The sequence below is a fragment of the Pongo pygmaeus genome, chromosome X, assembly GCF_028885625.2.
Source record: "Pongo pygmaeus isolate AG05252 chromosome X, NHGRI_mPonPyg2-v2.0_pri, whole genome shotgun sequence".
In the NCBI taxonomy this organism is placed as follows: Eukaryota; Metazoa; Chordata; class Mammalia; order Primates; family Hominidae; genus Pongo; species Pongo pygmaeus.
In genome coordinates, this window is record NC_072396.2 from 49,834,228 (window position 1) to 49,852,006 (window position 17,779).

At 53.7% G+C, this 17,779-nt stretch overlaps 2 protein-coding genes and 1 non-coding gene across 5 annotated transcripts in view; all 3 read right to left on the minus strand.

Annotated features, from left to right (window-relative positions):
* Positions 1-2,869, minus strand: part of OTUD5 (OTU deubiquitinase 5) — a 36,156-nt gene extending 33,287 nt beyond the window's left edge. For 2 of the 3 annotated variants that reach the window (XM_054471857.2, XM_054471856.2), the window contains exon 1: positions 1,486-2,868. In XM_054471857.2, the coding sequence (XP_054327832.1) occupies positions 1,486-2,079 (594 nt within the window). In that variant the 5' untranslated portion in view covers positions 2,080-2,868. Of the gene's footprint in view, positions 1-1,485 lie in introns of all 3 variants that reach the window. The other variant, XM_054471855.2, reaches the window with a different exon arrangement.
* A 779-nt stretch (positions 2,870-3,648) lies between these two features.
* On the minus strand, positions 3,649-3,755 carry LOC129025499 (U6 spliceosomal RNA). The gene has a single exon (XR_008497255.1). It is a non-coding gene; the product is annotated as a U6 spliceosomal RNA (small nuclear RNA).
* Positions 3,756-5,880: 2,125 nt separating this feature from the next.
* On the minus strand, positions 5,881-16,450 carry KCND1 (potassium voltage-gated channel subfamily D member 1). Its single transcript, XM_054473148.2, has 8 exons — positions 16,230-16,450; positions 13,635-14,877; positions 11,422-11,584; positions 11,239-11,322; positions 11,054-11,152; positions 10,531-10,781; positions 7,057-7,285; positions 5,881-5,984 (listed from the first exon to the last, which is right to left on the minus strand). Exons 2-7 carry the CDS (start codon positions 14,753-14,755, stop codon positions 7,060-7,062), a joined length of 1,944 nt encoding a protein of 647 aa, XP_054329123.1. The 5' UTR covers positions 14,756-14,877; positions 16,230-16,450; the 3' UTR covers positions 5,881-5,984; positions 7,057-7,059.
* Positions 16,451-17,779: the final 1,329 nt, after the last annotated feature.

Genomic DNA, 17,779 nt, shown 5'->3' on the forward strand with positions numbered 1-17,779 from the left:
ACACAAGTCACCAAGGTATGTATGAGTCTCCTGTCCCTGAAAGAAAGCTCAAGTGTCCTTGGCAGAGTGGGTCTCAGGCCCTTAAAAGTAGGCAAAGATCTGTAGGGAGGCCCCAGACATCATCTCTGGGATCCCATGTTGCCCATGTCCCCTGAGGAGTAGCCTCAGGCTCAAGTTCCCAAGGCATGTGTCGTATGTCCCTGACAAAAAGCTTAGGCCCAAGGTGGGAGGGCCTCAAACCCCTGTTACAGAGGGGAAAATGGGATACTGTATCCCCAAGGTATGTTTCAGTCCCTTATAATTGGGGTAAAAGGGTCACATATGCTCGTGGGGTGGGGAGTCTCAGACCCCCAAAACCACTCAGACACCAGTCTTGAGAAGAAGGATCTCCTAAAGACTTCACCTTGTCTGAGACCTTTGCAGCGGGACACTAGGCCCCTGAGGAGTCCTCAGACTCGGTCTCTAAAAACCTCAGTCCATAAGCAGGTGGATCTTCGGCCCTAGGATCCAACGCTGTGAGTCTCATTTTCCTGAAGAAAGGTTCAGGCCCCCGGTGGGGGTGCTGAGGGCCCATCTCTTCTTACAAGAAGGTTAAGATCCTGAAGAGGTTCAGGCCCTTGTCTCCCAAGAGGTAGGTCTCAGGCCACTGATAGGAAATGCAGACCTTTGTCACTCAGAAAGGAGATGAGTCTCTTGTACTCAAGTAAAGCTGCTGGTCATTGGGTGTTGGTTTTGGTCCCTGTCCCCAAGGGCAAGGGAATCATATCTCCCTGTGAAAAGTCTTACATCCCTGGAAAAAGCTTAGAAGATCCCTATCCTTAAAGGGGGCGTGTGTGTGTGTGTGTCAGGACCTTGATTCTAGAAGCAGGACTCTCAGGCCCCTGAAGACAGACTTAGGACACTTGAGGTCTCAGGTCTGGCTATTCAGTGGTCCTGTGCAGTGTTACCCAGCGAAGCGGGAGAGGACTGTCCTATATGCAGAGTGTCTCAGACTCTTGAAAGGGCTTAGGCTCCTTGGGGATGTTCAGCACCGATCTCCGAGGTCTCCACCTTATTTGACTTTCCTGGAAGGGGAATCTCAAACTTCTATCCCAGAGGAAAAGAGCTCTTAAGCCACTGAACACATACCTAGGTCTCTTGGGAGACCTGAGACTCCTGCTCAAGAGGGGCGCGATCCTGTGTCTCTTAGAGAATTCCCACCTATTGGCCCTATAAGATGAGGTCCCAGGGACTGGAATGACGACTATAGACCCTAAAAGAGGCCTCGGATCTTTAAGTCTGCCACCTTATCGTATGCTTCTAGCCCCAAATCCCTGGAAAGGAGGAAAGAAGGTGTCTCACACCCCTACCGCCAGAGAAGACTGTCAGGCCCAGTGAAAACGCCTAGATCCCTTGGGGCGATCTCAAACAGCCTTCCTTGAGTCCCTTCACAGTCTGGGGGTCCCATCTGCCGTGGCCGCTCACCCCTCACCCCACAGCTCTTACCTGCTCGACAGTGGCAGGGTCCATAGCCTCGATGCGTGCTGCAGCCGCCTCATACTCGTCCTCACTGTTGTAGCCTGCGCCGACCTCCTCACGCTCGGGACTGCCCCCGCCAACCGCGCCAACCCCAGGAGCTTGACGTCGCCGCTTGCTGTGCCCAGGCCCGGAGCAGCAGCCGCCCACGCCTACGGCACCACCCACACCCACCACCACGCCCGCGGCACCCACACCCGCCGCCGCTGCGCCCAGCGCGTCGCCGGGACCGCCGCCGGGACCACCTGGGCCCCCGCAAGGAGGTGGAGAAGCCTGTTGGGGCCGGGGACCCGCCACTGCACCAGGCGGCACGGCCAGCGCCCAGCGATGAAGAGCGCCCGGCGGTCCTGGTAGCGGGCCTTGAGGCGGTGGCGAAGCTCGCGGACGGGCCCCCACGACGCCGGAGTCACGGTCGCGATCGCCGCCGCCCACGCCCGTGCCGCCGCCGCCCACGCCCACACCCCCGCCGCGCCGCGGCGCCGGGGGCAGCGGCCCGGGCGGCGGCGGCTCGTTGGCGGGGTCGGCGTCGGGAGGCGGCGGCTTCTTTTTGGGGAGTATAGTCATGGCTGCACTGCCGAGTACCCCCCAACAAACCCGGCGCGGGGCACGCCGGGAGAGAACCCGGATGAGGGGGCTAGTGTAGTGCGCGAGGCACGACGGGAACGGCGAGACCCGGATAAAGGGATCGCGGCACCGGTTCGAGAACCCTCGGCGGCGGAGGCGGCGGCGGCGCGCGGGTCACGCCGGGAGGAGAACCCGGATGTAAAGTCCAAGATGAAGGCAGTGCGGCGAGTTTGTCTTAGCCTTCTCTCCAAGTCCAGCAAGTTTATTGCTACGCTTGTTCCGGCCTTCTGCTTCAAAGGAAACAGAACCAAAACAAGCACCTCTTCGCTCCGCCCCCTCGCAGGTTCTTGCACTACCGGGTGGGGCCCCGGAGCGCTGCGCACGCGCGCCAGGGCACAGCCCCGCCCCTTGCTCGGAAGTACGTGGGCAAAATCGCCGCCGCCGCCACAACAATTGCAAACACCAACCAATTGAGCAGCTGCGTGGGTCCTCGACGACGCCCACGGGCCAATCACAGGCGAGTGATCGCCCTCCGGTGCCCTCCGTCTCAAATTTCAGTCAAAGTCGACACCCTGGTTCCCAGCCTTTCTCCCCGTCGGTCCCGTCTTGCTCTTCACTTTTCTCCCCGAAGCTCTGACTCGCAGGCCTCGGTACTGCGGACGGACAGCGTGGCCTGTCCCACGTACGATAGGAAAAATACCTCCCCTCCAGGCTTCCAACTTAAACGCTGTCAGCCGGAATGACTGGAAAACATCAACACTCCCGGAGCATAGCATTCCCCTGTAGCGTCACTTCCGGTCCCACCCACCTGCAAATACCCTTCCGGGGGAGGCGGACACCGCTTCGCCCCGGCAACAGCCTGAGTTCTGCTGTGATTGGTTAAGACACGCCGTCACTCGCGGCATACCGACCAACGTTGGGACAGACAGGCACCGTGGGGACAGTGGTTGTTTGGGAAACAGACACGCCTTCTCTGGCACCACAGCACTCTCGGCCTCGCGTTGACCTCCCGGCCCCTATGGCTAGTGCGCAGGCGCGGCCCAGCCTTTCCCCCCCCCCCCCCAATTGAGACAGGGGTCTCACTCTGTCGCCCAGGTTGGAATGCAGTGGCGCGATCATAGCTCACTGCAAACTCCAACTCCCAGGTTCAAGCGATCCTCCCGCCTCAGCCTCCCGAATAGCTGGGACCACAGACGCGCACCACTATGACCGGCTAATTTTTTTTTTCACTTTTTTGTAGGGACGAAGTCTCACTATGTTGCCCAGGCTGATCTCCAGCTCCTGGGCTCAAGCGATCCTCCCGCCTCGGCTTCCCAGAGTGCTGGGATTACAGGCGTTAGTCACCGCGCCTGGCCAAGCCCAGCCTTTTTCTAAAACTGAGTTTGCTTGGGTCGATCGAGGTTTATGAAAGCTCTGTCACCAGTCAGCGTCTCGAAATGGGGTTGGCAGAATCCCTGCTATTGAGTAGCTGGAGAGGTACACGCTAATCCTAGCTCTGCCCTTCCTGTCTGAGTGATCTTTGTCAGTCATTTAAAACCCACCCCGTCCTCAATTTTTGTTGTTGTTTACTTTTTTATAGAACGCTTCACGTATTTGCGTGTCATCCTTTTGCATAGTGCCATGCTAATCTTCTCTGTATCGTTCTAATTTTAGTAAATGTGGTGCGAAGTGAGCACCCATCCTCAATTTCTATTCTATAAATTGGCAATGATAATTCCAATCTGAGGATCAGAGATTAATGCTTGTGAAGGGCCTGGTGCTGTGCCCAGCACATAGGAAGTGTTCAATAAAGTAGTCTGCATGGTGGTGCAGTGGAAGGATCCCAGGCTTTGGAGCCAGAAAGACCTCAGTTCCAGGCACAGATGGACCATTACCAACTGTATGACCTTGAGCAAGTCATTGTGTCGCTTTTGAGATTACCCATGTGTAAAACAGGAATGATAATGCCTGCCCAGACTACCTCAGGGAATGGTTATGAGGTTCAGATGAGCTGATGAACCAAGAAGGTATTTGGAGTTCACTTCCAGTCTTAGGAGACAAACCATACAACAGGTTGACTGAAAGAGACCATGGGAAAGCTGTTTTGAGTATAGCCTTGCCTCCCTTCAGATACTAACCCTAGTTGAAATTCTTCCCTGAAAGGTGTAAGTAATAAATGGGCTCTAAGTAGTGTTTTCTGCTTATGAGACTTAATGGGAGGGGACTTTCACATTTACCGGGCCTGTTGTGTTCAGGGCTCTGTGCCAAATGCCTATACACATTATCACATTGAATCTTCTCATGATCATCTCACTCCAGCCCCATATATTTCACTCACTACACATCTAAAACTGAACTCACGATAGCAATGATGGCTACCCTTCACCAAGTACTTACTATGTACCTAGCACTGAGTGCTAACAGCTTTGATGTTCCCTTTACCAGGGAATAGCACTCCCATCCAGCCGTTGTCCAAGCCAGAAACTGGGAGTCCAACCTTGACTGCTCCCTCTTCCTCAACTCCCACATGCCTGTCAATCCCAAGTCCTGCCAATTCTGCCTCCCAAATTTCTAGACTCTCCAATTCTACTGCCACTACTCTGGTCCAAGCCACTGTCCCCTACCACCTGGACTATTATAAAAGCCTCCTCCCTACTTTTCTTCCTTCCAGTACTGTTTCTCTACATCCACTCTCCACAGCCAGAATGATCATTCTGAAACACAAACTTCATCATGACTTTTCTGTTTAAAAGTCTTTAGAGGTCCCCACTATCTTTAGGATGAAGTTCAAAATTCGCATCACAGCTTCCAAGCGTTTTGTTGTCTAGCCTACCTCTCCATCCTTCCTCTCCTCACAGCCTCACACTCTCCTCCCCAGCTGGACTGAACTACTTTCAGTTCCCCAAAGGCCTGAGCTCACTCTCTAACCTCCAGGTCATTGCACATGCTGTTCCCTCTGCCCAGAACATTGCATCCTTTCATTTGCTGCCTGGCTAACTCCAACTCATTCCCTGTGTGTTGGCCAGGTTAAGTTCTCCTGCCATCGGCATGCTTCTATAACCCATGGATCTTAATTCTGCCACACCATGTTGTAATTACTTGTCTGCCTTCCATGCTCAACTATACATCAGAGACAATGTCTACTTTGCCCACCTTTGTATCCCTACAGCTGGCACATGATGGAAGTTAATAAATATTTGGTGACTAAGTGAATTATCCCTATTTCACAGACTAGCAACCTGAGGCAAGAGAAGGTAAATGATTCTCTCATCCAGGGATTGGAACCCAGATCAACCTGAATCCATGGTCTGTCTGCTCAGTGCTCTATAGAACTCAGCCACACACTAGCCTAGTGTAGCCAGTAGCCCAGAAGAGAGAATGTAGGGGGCGTCCACAAGGAAGGGAAATTCACCAAACCAAGTGATGCTCTTATTAGGGTTAAATTCAGGGTTGTTTGCTGTCAGGAAGCCTGGGTTTAAGCCTCCTCTAACTAACTATGTGTTTCTCTGGGTCTCAGTTTCCTGATCTGTGAATCAGGAAGCTGGCGCAGATGATATCCAAGGAGGAATGTCTCAGGACCCCCTGGCCTGTCTCAGTGGCTGTAGATGAACTCCTCAAACCACACTCTTTCATTTCTCCTGGATCCCTATCTTCCAGAATACATCACCAACCATCCATCTCCCATACCTTGACCCATACCAGCCCTTCTCCTAGCCAAAAGGGATTGAAATCAGAGTGTTTTCAACCCCCAAGCCCAACCTAGCCCCCAAACCCACAGAGCCAGGAGATACTCTCAGTCCTCATCTCTCCTCTCAGGTTTTATTGACTGATGGAAACTACATCTTTGTCAGCTGCCAGCTCCATGGGGACAGTGCTGGGGACAGGGAACCTGAGATGATGCCAGATTTCAGCCTGAGAGCAGAGTTCTGGAAGGTGACCCAAGAGGGGGAAGAAAGGAATATGTGAAAAGGAATTGTAGGGGAAGTGGAGGAGGAGAAGTTCCTCCTGTCCCCTATAACTCCCAAAGTTCAGAAACATCCCAGGCCGGAGCCCCTGATGCTTCTGGACTCTTGCCCAAGAACATGGAATCAGCCCATGATCTCCAAATACAGCCCAGCTCTTGCTGGTTGCCAGGCTCTTATCTCAGCCAGTCCAGACTCCAGCCCAACCCAGGAAGGAGGCAAACCAGAGGAGAAGAGAGGAGGAAGAGTAGTTAGAGGTGGCCCCTCTGATTAGGGCAGATGTAAATGCTGCAGCAAACTGGTCAGAGGCTTTGCATAATGACACGGCAGCAGCTGCTATTGCTAGAGTTTGCTGGGGGCCCAGCAGAGGACAGGGTTGCGGGGTCCATTTCCAGCAGCCAGGGAAAGGGATGGTAGAATTTGTGCTATCTGAGTGTGTGTTGGGAGAGGCAGCCTGACCTCTTAGGCAAGGCCTGGGGATGGCAGGTCGCTGCAGAGGCCACAGCCCATGAAGCCTGTGTTTGCATTCCAAGCTTCAGAATCTGGGAATTGTTGGGCCAGATGGAGGTGAGGACCTCACGTAGAGGCCAGATCAGAGGTGAGGGTTCTCTTCTCTGAACCTCCAAAGCTCCATATCCCAGCCAGAGGGAGGAGGAAATCTCAACTCTCCTTCTTAGGCTAGAGCTCAGATGTTGGATCAAAGCTTTACCTTCATCTGAGAGCCCAAGGGGAGGAGCATGCAGGAGTCCAGCTGGGAGAGTGGGGCCAGTCCCAGTGTGCTGGGGCAAGGAGGCCAGTGGCCTGTGGAAGCCCAGTGCTTCAGCTCCCACCAGGAAAAATGTCTGGGGTGGGAGGAAGTTTCCCATTTCCTGGCTACTTCCCCACTATGTGGACCATTTCATGAAACTCCATTGCATAGTTCTCAGTGGCGGGGGCAGAAGGGGTGCCCAAGCCTGCCCCTCTCTGCCTCCCAAAAATATGGCTTTGGAAAGGAGTTCCCAAAAATGAAGAGGACCCTCTGAATCGGCAGGCCTACCCGTCACAGGGACGAGATCTTGACAGTCTCGGGGAAGAGGCAAGGGGTACCCAGGCTGGAGTTCCTGAGGGTGCTGCCAGCCCTGCCGCCGCCGCCAGGGGAGGAAGGTTGGCTCTCATCTGGGGTGTTGGCAGGAGGGGTAGGGATACTGATAATGGCAGCAACGAAGTCCCGGCTGTCGCAGTTCAGGTCAAGGCTGTCATGGGGCTTGGCATTGAGGCTGGAGCGGCTGTGGACAAGGGTGAAGATGGAAGGCTCTTAAAAAGTTATCTTAGGCCGGATGCGGTGGCTCATGCCTGTAATCCCAGCACTTTGGGAGGCTGAGGTGAGTGGATCATCTGAGGTCAAGAGTTCAAGACCAGCCTGTCCAACATGATGAAACCCCATCTCTACTAAATACAAAAAATTAGCTGGGCATGGTGGCACATGCCTGTAATCCCAGCTACTCAGGAAGCTGAGGCGGGAGAATTGCTTGAACCCGGGAGGCAGAGGTTGCAGTGAGCTGAGATTGCACCACTGCACTCCAGCCTGGGTGACGGAATGAGACTCTGTCTCAACAACAACAACAACAAAAGTTATCAGACGGGTGCCGTGGCTCATGCCTGTAATCCCAGCACTTTGGGAGGCCGAGGCAGGTGGATCACGAGATCAGGAGATTGAGACCATCCCGGCTAACACGGTGAAACCCCATCTCTACTAAAAATACAAAAAATTAGCCAGGCGTGGTGGCGGGCACCTGTAGTTCCAGCTACTCGGGAGGCTGAGGCAGGAGAATGGCATGAACCCAGGAGGCGGAGCTTGCAGTGAGCTGAGATTGCGCCACTGCACTCCACTCTGGGCGATAGAGTGAGACTCCGTCTCAAAAAAAAAAAAAAAAAATTAATACTTGCCATAGCAATCATGGTATTTATTGAGCACCTACTGGGTCCCTGGCACTGTGCTAAGTACTTAAGTTCTTCTCCTGCATCCCCAATTATGGTGGTAAAGAGTGAGGACTCTGGAGTCAGATAGTCCTGGGTTCAAATCCTGGTCCTACTTTAACCACTCCAAACCTCTCTCTTCTCTCATCTGTAGCATGGGACGAACACTATCTCCCACCTCCTAGGGTTGCTGTGGAGATTAAATGAGATTAAAAATGATACGAAGTGCTCAGAGCAGTGTCTGGGACACAATGAGCATACATATGAAAATGTTATCGCTCATGGTTACTCCTAACAGTGTCCAAGTCCTTACAAACTGTCCATAGTAGGATCTAAGGTGGGACCCTCACTCCTTTCTGAGTTTGCCTCTTACCATTCTCCCCCAGCTCACTCTCCTCCACCCATGATAACTTCCTTGCTATGTCTCTAATGTGGACCCACATCTGCCTCAAGGCCTTTGCACAGGCTGTTCACTCTACTTAGAAAGCTCTTCCTCTAGTTATCTGCATGGCCCACTCCTTTGCCTCCTTCAGGTCTTGGCTCAGTTGTCACCTCAGTAAAGCCTTCTCTGACCACACTATTAAAACTGCATCACCAGCCAAGAGTGGTGGCTCATGCCTGTAATCCCAGCACTCTGGGAGGCTGAGGCAGGTGGACCACCTGAAGGTCAGGAGTTTGAGGCCAGCCTGGCCAACATGGTAAAACCCCATCTCTACTAAAAATAAAAAAAAATTGGCCAGGTGCGGTGGCTCATGCCTGTAATCCCAGCACTTTGGGAGGTCAAAGTGGGCAGATCACAAGGTCAAGAGATTGAGACCATCCTGGCCAACATGGCGAAACCCCGTCTCTACTAAAAATACAAAAATTAGCTGGGCGTGGTGGCGTGCACCTGTAGTCCCAGCTACTTGGGAGGCTAAGGCAGAGAATTGCTTGAACCCAGGAGGCGGAGGTTGCAGTGAGCCAAGATCGCACCACCGCACTCCAGTCTGGGCGACAGAGCAGGACTGTCTCAAAAATAAATAAATAAATAAATAAATAAATAAATAAATAAAAATAAACATAAAAAAATAAAAATATAAAAAACTAGTTGGGTATGGTGGCGGGCACCTGTAATCCCAGCCACTCAGGAGACTGAGGCAGGAGAATCATCTGAACCAGGGAGGCAGAGGTTGCAGTGAGCCGAGATCGCACCACTGCACTCTAGCCTGGGCAACAAGAGCAAAACTTCGTCTCAAAAAAAAAAAAAAAAATGCAGCCGGGTGCGGTGGCTCATGCCTGTAATCCCAGCACTTTGGGAGGCTGAGGCAGGTGGATCATGAGGTCAGGAGATCGATACCATCCTGGCCAACATGGTGAAACCCCGTCTCTACTAAAAATACAAAAATTAGCCGGGTATGGTGGCACGTGCCTGTAGTCCCAGCTACTTGGGAGGCTGAGGCAGGAGAATCGCTTGAACTCGGGAGGCGGAGGTTGCAGTGGGCCAAGATCGCGCCACTGCACTGCAGCCTAGCAACAAGACTCTGTCTAAAAAAAAACAAACTGCATCACCACCCTGCTGTATGCTTTTTTTTTTTTAAGACAGGGTTTCGCTCTTGTTGCCCAAGCTAGAGTGCAATGATGTGATCTCAGTTCACTGGAACCTCCACCTCCCGGGTTTAGGCGATTCTCCTGCCTCAGTCTCCCAAGTAGCTGGGATTACAGGTGTGCGCCACCACACCCAGCTAGTTTTTTGTATTTTTAATAGAAACAGGGTTTCACCACGTTAGCCACACTGGTCTCAAACTCCTGACCTGTTATCCGCTCACTTCGGCCTCCCAAAGTGGTGGGATAATAGGCATGAGCCACTGCGCCTGGCCTGCTCTATGCTTTCTAGCCCCCATCCCTGACTGACTTTTCTCCTTGGTGTTTACAGCTGTTTGATACGCTATATAATCTGTGTATTTGTTTATTAATTGTCTTATCCCACTAGAATAGAAGTTCCAGAGGACTGGGATACAGGGGCTTCTGTCTGTTCATTCACTGCCACATCCAAGTTGCCAACAACTGTGCCTGCCACACAGTAGGTGCTCAATAAATATTTGGTGAAAGAATGGATGAAGAGGCCAGGCGAGGTGGCTCATGTCTGTAATCCCAGCACTCTGGGAGGCTGAGGCAGGTGGATCACTTGAGGTCAGGAGTTCGAGACTAGCCTGGGTAACATGGCAAAACCTCATCTCTACTAAAAATACAACAATTAGCTGGGCGTGGTGGAGTGTGCCTGTAATACCAGCTACTTGTGAGGCTGAGGCAGAATCGCTTGAACCCAGGAGGTGGAGGCTGCAGCGAGCTGAGATCCCGCCATTGCACTCTAGCCTGGGTGACAGTGAGACTCCGTCTCAAAAAAAAAAAAGAATGGATGAAGAATGAGTTCCAGACAAGATAAGCCCAAGCTTCCAGCATGGAGGGGTTTGGGTTCGAGCTTGACTTGCTAGGCCTGGAGTTATGAAATCTCAGAGCTGCTGGTCTAAGCTCTGAGCTTCCCCAGGTGTGGCTAGCAGGTAGGAGGGCTGCTTACCTCTGAGGGGCATGGCTCCTGCGCAGCCCTGCCAGCATGTCCAGCTCCTGCATGCTGCCACGGCTGACTGAGGCAGTGGAGTTGGCAAGGCGGATGGCGCGGCGCTTGGCCCTGCGAGGGCAGCAAGAAGACAGCAGGCTTCCGGGTCCCACTGGCTGGGAAGACACAGAGGTGCTGCGGCTGGTGCGGCCACCTGGCGAGACGGCTCCCAGGGCTTCGCTGAAGGTGAGCTCGTCTGTGAACTCATGGCACTATGGGCAGAAGGGAGGCAGGGTCACGGGGCATCCCATGGGAGCTGATCCCACCCTCAAGCCTTTGCTCAGGCTGTTTTCTCCTTTCTGGAAATTGCTCCCTCTTCCCTTCCCTTGCCCATTCTTCAAGGCTTGGCTCTCCTGTAGCCTCTTCCAGGAAGCTCTGTGTGATTTCCACAATTTGTAGTGAGCCTCCCATCCAAGGGAGAGAGCTGGCATGGCCACAGAGGGACCCCCTCTATTCTGCTATATCACCTCACATTAGGCCTCACCGTTGTCTTCTCTAGACAGTGCAGCAAGTGGTGATGTTGCTGTTCAAAAGCAGAACGGTTTCTGACACAAAGAGCCTGTTCCTCGCCACTGCCGCTGTCCTGGAGTGGATGGAGCAGAGCGATAAGGGTAGCACCTTCCTCCCCCTGTTATGGCTCACCCCAACCCTATCCAGGCCCTGACCCACCTCAAGGCCCCCATTCTGCTTGTACTGCAGGAAGGCATTGGTGGTACCACTCTTTGCCAATCGGATCCTTGCCAAGCGCACCTTCTGCAGAGAGAGGAGATAAAAGGTCAGGTGGGTAAGCCCCAAAGTAGACTGGCTTGGGGTGTGGGGAGTAGGAGGTGCTCGGATGGAAAGTGCGGTTACCTGCTGTGCTCGGCGCTTGTCAGCACGCTGGTTCTGGTGGTAGATGCGGCTAAAGTTGGACACAATGACTGGCACAGGCAGGGCAATGACCAAGACGCCACTGAGTGAGCAGATGGACCCAAAAATCTTGCCAGCAATGGTGCTGGGCACCATGTCTCCGTAGCTGGAGCGAGGGGAGGTAAGCCAAGGTCAGGAAAAGTGCCCACCTACCTTTCAGTCCCCCACTCCATCCCATCTAACCCGGACTAGCTCTGTGACCCTGGCCAGGCACTCAAACCTTCTGAGTCCCTCAGTTTCTTGCTCTGTAAAATGTTGGGGGGTCAAGTGAGAAATGGGCCTGGCCCTCAACCCCTACCATCTGCTGCCCCTGTCCAAGCTACATACTAACCACCTGAGTCAGCTAGAAATCTATGAAAACCAAGCAGAGGGGAGCATGAGGAAGTCACAGGCAGTGAACACAGCTTCCTGGGGAGAGAGTCCCAGCACCACAGGCCAGCCGAAGGGCTTCAAGTCCCGGGAGGAGTGTTTTGTTGGTTTTGGCTGCCTCTGTCTTACCTGCTCTAGGTAGGACCCCTTTTCATTCCCCTATAGGGGAATCCTTGAAAACTGTCCACATATGACAAAACAGGGAGGAGCCTTGAAACCCCCCTGCCTTTCTCCATGCCACCCACCTCCCACAGAGATAGAGCAGAGCCAACCTTACTAACTTGTTCACAGAGAGCTCCCCTGAAGATCAGGGAGATTCTGTAACTGACTCGCCCAAGATTCCACTGCATACTTTTGTTCTGATCGCAGAACCAATCAGAACTCCTCCACAGAAACACAGCCTCTGCAGTCTTCAGCCTCTAAGCCTTTTCTCAGGCTGTGCCCTAGGATGGCTGTTCCTTATTTCTGTATTTTCACTCATTTTAAGCATTCAGGACTCTGCTCAAAAGTCTTTCCAACTTGGCCATTGCTGGCTCTGTGATGTGTCATCTCAGACCGTGTCCTCAACTGTGAGACATGGGCAGCCATCCACCCTCACAGAGTTGTTGTGAGGACTTGAATAGAGTAAAAGCCATCAAAATACTCAGTTCAAGCCCACTGTCAGCGCTCAGTATTTGTTTGCCAGTCTGATCCTGGACCTCCAACCAGAATTGGGGTTTCTACGCTTTAGAAACCCCAAATCAACTTTTTTTTTGTACCTCTATGAAGAAACTGAGCAAACCCAATTCATTCAGTCATTCCTTCAACAGATACTGAGCACCAACTGTATACCCAATCCCAGTGATGGAAACTTAGAGAAGGATCACAGCATCTGCCCTAGACAGTATCTTTAGAAAGCTCATGAGTTCAATGATTCCATTTGATACTTTTATCCCAACTCTGTTTCTTCTGCAGGGATCGACAAAAAAAAAAAAAGATGCTGAAAACATCTTGTTCTGGGAAACATCAAGGAATCACAAAGGCACAGAAGTAGTGCCCTACACAGCAGACAATTCTAGAAGGTTGGGAGACATGGGTCCCCAAAACAGAAAAAGGTGCTAGAAAGCCAACACCTATGTATCCTGCACCAGAAACATTCAGAGAACTTTCACAACTATGATGTCATTGAATCCTCTCTAGATGGTGAAGGGATCAGCATTTCCCACTTTACAGAGGGGAAAACTGAGGCCATGAGAAAACGACATCAACAGAAAGAGAGCAGCTAAGACAATCCTTGAACCCAAGTCTCCTGACCTAGAAAATCAAGGCATTGTCAGAGCTTGGAGGGATCTGAAGAATTAAGTCCAGCTCCCTCAGTTTGTACAGATGAGCAAACTGAAGCTCAAAAAGAGAAAGAGGCCAGGCGCGGTGGCTCACGCCTGTAATCCCAGCACTTTGGGAGGCCAAGGCAGGCGGATCACCTGAGGTCAGGAGTTTGAGACCAGCCTGGCCAACACGGTGAAACCCCGTCTCTACTAAAAATACAAAAATTAGCTGGGCATGGTGGCATGTACCTGGAATCCCAGCTACTTGGGAGTCTGAGGCGGGAGAATCACTTGAACCCAGGAAGCAGAGGTTGCAGTGAGCTGAGATCTTGCCACTGCACTCCAGCCTGGGCGACAGAGTAAGACTCCGTTTAAAAAAAAAGAAAGAAAGAAAGAAAGAAAGAGATCATTCCTTTAAACTTCCTAATTTTACAGAAACGGTGAGTGTAATCGGGCAGCCCCCAACGCAGAGTCTGCACTCACCCAAGCGTGGTCATGGTGACAATGGTATACCAGAAGGCCGCAGGGATGCTTGTAAAGTTGGTCTTGTTTGTGCCTTTCTCGGCATAAAACATGACAGTGGCAAAGATGATGATGGCCATGGTTAGGGAAAAGAGGAGAAAGCCCAGCTCAGAGGCACAGCTCTTGAGTGTGTAGCCCAGAATCCTCAAGCCCTGTGAGTGCCTGGAGAACTTGAAGATGCGAAACACCCGGAACACACGCAGGGTGACAAAGGCGCCTGAGACATCGTCGTTCTTGGGCACCAAAAGCCCAATGTAGTAGGGCAGGATGGCCACCACGTCGATGAGGCTCATGACACTCCGCAGGAAGCGGCAACGGCTGGGGGCGGCAAACAGCCGCAGGAGGTATTCACCTGTGAATATGAGTACACAGGCTGTGTCCATGCAGAAAAAGGCCTGTGGGAAGCGTTCGCCACAGGGCTGCTCCCTTGAGGACCTGCGTGCAGAGCCGCGGCATGGGATGGTCTCCACCACATTGGCGATGACTGACACGGCGATGAAGAAGCCGGTCACATAGTAGAAAACGAGGGCTGAGGTGCTTGTGTGTGGATTCTCGAAGGCCCGCCAGAGCCGCTGCCGCAGGGAGCTGCCTGCTGGCAGGGCTGGGCCGTCCCCGGCCTGCTCGGCCTCCTCGTCCTCTGCCAGGCGCTCGGCATTCTCCTTCTTTCGGTCCCGATACTCTTCAAGGCAGCAATCACCGACTAGCTCGGGAACCAGGCCATAGAAAGCCAGCTCTTCGTCAAAGGCCTGGATGCACTCCTGCCGTGGGCAGTGCAGCCGCCCCGTTCGGTAGAAGTTCAGCACGTGGCGGAACATGTCAGGGTCGCGATCGAAGAAGTACTCGCCTGAGTCAGCATCGTAGAAGAATTCCTTCTCCGAGCTGCCCAGCAAGGTATCTGGGTAGCGGTCCAGCGTATTCTTCCAAGTCTCAAAGCGCCGTCCGCTCACGTTCACCACCAGAACCTCATCTCCTCGAGATGCCTTCACCCCCGGTGCCGGGGGCAGGGGCTGCTGGGCCAGGGGCAGCCAGCCCACCGCTGCCGCCCGGGCAAAAGGCAGCCACGTGGCCAGGCCTGCCGCCATCGTGCCACTCCCCAAGCCCAGGGAGACTTAGTGAGGGTGGCGTTTAGGAGAATGTGGCTGTCTCCAGGATGGTGGGGGCTTGGAGACACCTTGAGCCACCCGAACAAGGAAACTGGGGGTGTCTAGAGAGGCCAAGAGGAACCAGGAGGAAGAACTAAAGAGATGGGAAGGAGTTTGGGGGACATTTACAGAGCCTAGGAGGGGCCTGGGCAATGTTCTGAGGGACTGAGAAGGGCCTTGGGGACATGGAGAAAGCAGAAAAGGGGTGTGGGGATGGGGCCAAGAAAGAGCTGAGGGAGGATTTAGAGAGACTGAGATGATTCTAAAGGAGTCAGCCTGTGCCTGAGAGGTGTCTGGGGGTGTCTAGAGGGGCCAAGAAACACGTGGGGAGTTCTCTACACTCTCAAGAGTCTCAGGGAAGGCAGAAGAGCCTGGAACTCCTTTGCGGGGGTGGAGAGGAGACTGGGGCATCCAGAGGGGTAGAAATGGGACCAGAGGTGCTTGAAAGAGACTGAGAGTGCCTGGAAGTGGGGGTTCTAGAGAGGCCGAGACAGGTGAGGGGGGTTGTCCACACCCTCAAGACTTCTAGGGGAAGCATGAGAGGGTTAGACCCCCCTCATGGATCTGGAAAGGGAGCTGGTGCATCTCGAGGGGTGGCTGTGGATCCAGGAGGTTGTAAAGAGGCTGAAAGGTGTCTTGGGACTGCCTAGAGTAGCCAAGAATAGCCCGGGGTGGGGGGGGTGTCTATACTCTACAGGAGTTCTGGGGAAGAAAGGAGAGGCCAGGGCCTCCTAGTAGAGCTGGAGAGGGGAAGGGGTTATCTAAAGGGGTAGACAGGGGGCTGGGTTATTTTTTGAGAGGCTGAGAGTTATCTGGGGGAGGTGGGTATCTAGAGGGGCCAAGAAAGCCTGGTCGACACTCTCAGGAGTTCTACAGGGAGGGAAAAGGGGCCTGGGGAATTCCAAGGGGCCGGGACTCAAATGTTAGGAAGTTGGGCACAGTCCCAGAGCACCCAGGGGATCTGTGAAGACTAAATAAGAGGAAGGGGTTACCCCCAAAATGGGATTAAGAGCGGGGTGGGGTGTTGAAAGGGAGTTGGGTGTGTCTCCAGGGAGGGGGGCTCCTGGGCTTTGCAGGAAGCTGGCAGGAGAGGCTGGGAGAAGGCTGGGTCCCACCGTTGGGGGCAGGTCTGGGGAAACCACACCCCGAGGGGCTGGTGGTGTGTGCTGGGCAGTGGCAGTAGCGGCAGCGGCAGCAGGAGGAAGAGAAGCAACCACAGCCAGGCGTAGGAGAGAAGGTGGCATAGGCAGGGGGAGGGCGCGGGGTCCCTGGAAGGAGGCCTGGGAAGGGCAAGGTCCAGTGGGACCCCTGGGGACTATCCCAGGATGGGCTGGGGCGTGGGGGCTGGACCAGGGAAGGATCAGGACAGCGCTGGTGGTGGTCCCCCTCCCCCTCTCTCTCGGGCCGTCCTCACCTGTGTCCCCGCTGCAGCAGCAGCAACAGCGGTGGGGCTGGGGGTACCAAACACCCGAGCTCCTGGCCCCCTCTGCAGAGCTGCCTGAGTTCTCCTCCTCCTCTGGCTCTCTCTCCCCGCCCCTCCGAGCTTGCCGGGAGATGGAGAGAGAGGCAGGGAGGGGCCTCGTGGCTCCCTGAGCCCCCTCCCCTAGGACAGCCAGAGAGGGACCCTGGGGAGACTCCGCCTCCTACAAAGCTGGTTGGGCCTCAGTCGCGTCATCTGGAAAATGGGGGTGGCAGGGAACTTTGCCAATTCTCTCCACCTCCTTCCTGGACTCCCCTCTCTTCCTGCCCAGCTCCTACCCGCTCTGCCCCCAGGGGCCCCCACCCCCACTCGCCTGAATCAGCAGCACTTAGCAGATTCGATCGATGGGAAGGCGTCTGTTAATGGCCCCAGAGCAGAGTGCCACAGGGAATGATGCAGCGCTGTCCCCTCCCTGCCCCCCAGACTGTGGAAAGGCAGGACAGCCAGGAGTCGGGGGTAATTGCTGGGGAGTGTTTCTCTAGATGGTCAAGCTTCCGAAGCCGCCCCCTTCAGGGGCGCAGCATGGGTTACAGCCCCAGCTCTAAGTCTTCAGCTATGGGACTGGAGCACGGGACTTCCTGTTTTTATATATGAAATGAGGGTAAAGGGAATGTAGAGGGGGACAATCCAGGTCCCACCCCCCTACCATCTCAGGCAGGCCCCACTCCGAGGGGGTAGTCTCTCTTATCTGTCCATATCCAGTGGCCTCAAATCACCTCCTCCGCTAGAGGGCTCTGCTTCTGGATGGCAGGAGCACTAATTATGGAATGCCTCTGGCTGGCCATGGGTGGGTTCAAACCCCAGCTTTGCCACTGACTTGCTGCATCCTTGAGCAAGTGACTTGCATTGTTTCCTCAGTTGTCAGATAGAGAGACTTATCCCAACTTGATAGCGTCATTTGGAGCATTACATGAATGAAAGGTGATAGCACTGGACACAGCACACACCAGGGATGCTTAATCTTAATTAAAGGAGTGTGATGACAGAGGCACCGTAATGCAGGGCCAGGCCTAGCCTTTCACCCAATTTACCCACCCATGTGATCTTCCAATTGCCCATTTGGCACACTCCTGATTTGTCCATTTCTACATCCATTCTCCCACCCACACAACCAATTCCTCTATCCATCCCTCCACCCACCCATCTGTCCACTTAGTCGTTAATCTACCCACCCACTCATTCATCCATTTGTAAGTTCACCCCATTTGGCTATGTGCCAATCTATCTGTATGTATCCATCCTCTGCCCATCTCTTCCTACCCGGAACACACACAGGGTGACATCCTCTGCCCATCTCTGTCCATACATAGCTCCACTCGTCATTTCTTCTCCCACTCTTTACCCTTCCCATTCATTAGCTCATCTACCCATCCATCCATTCCCCTAACCATTGGTCCATTTACTCCTAACCTGTCCATAAACCCATCCATCCACCTATCTACCTAAATCATCCACCCATCCATTTGTCCATAGACCTATTATCC

Coding starts and splice junctions, on each gene's coding strand:
- KCND1 (XM_054473148.2), bottom strand. CDS start 14,755: ATGGCGGCAGGCCTGGCCACGTGGCTGCCTTTTGCCCGGGCGGCAGCG. Junction 11,153..11,238: donor AGCAGAATGGGGGCCTTGAG/GTGGGTCAGGGC, acceptor CATCCACTCCAG/GACAGCGGCAGTGGCGAGGA. Junction 7,286..10,530: donor AGGAGCCATGCCCCTCAGAG/GTAAGCAGCCCT, acceptor CCTTGTCCACAG/CCGCTCCAGCCTCAATGCCA.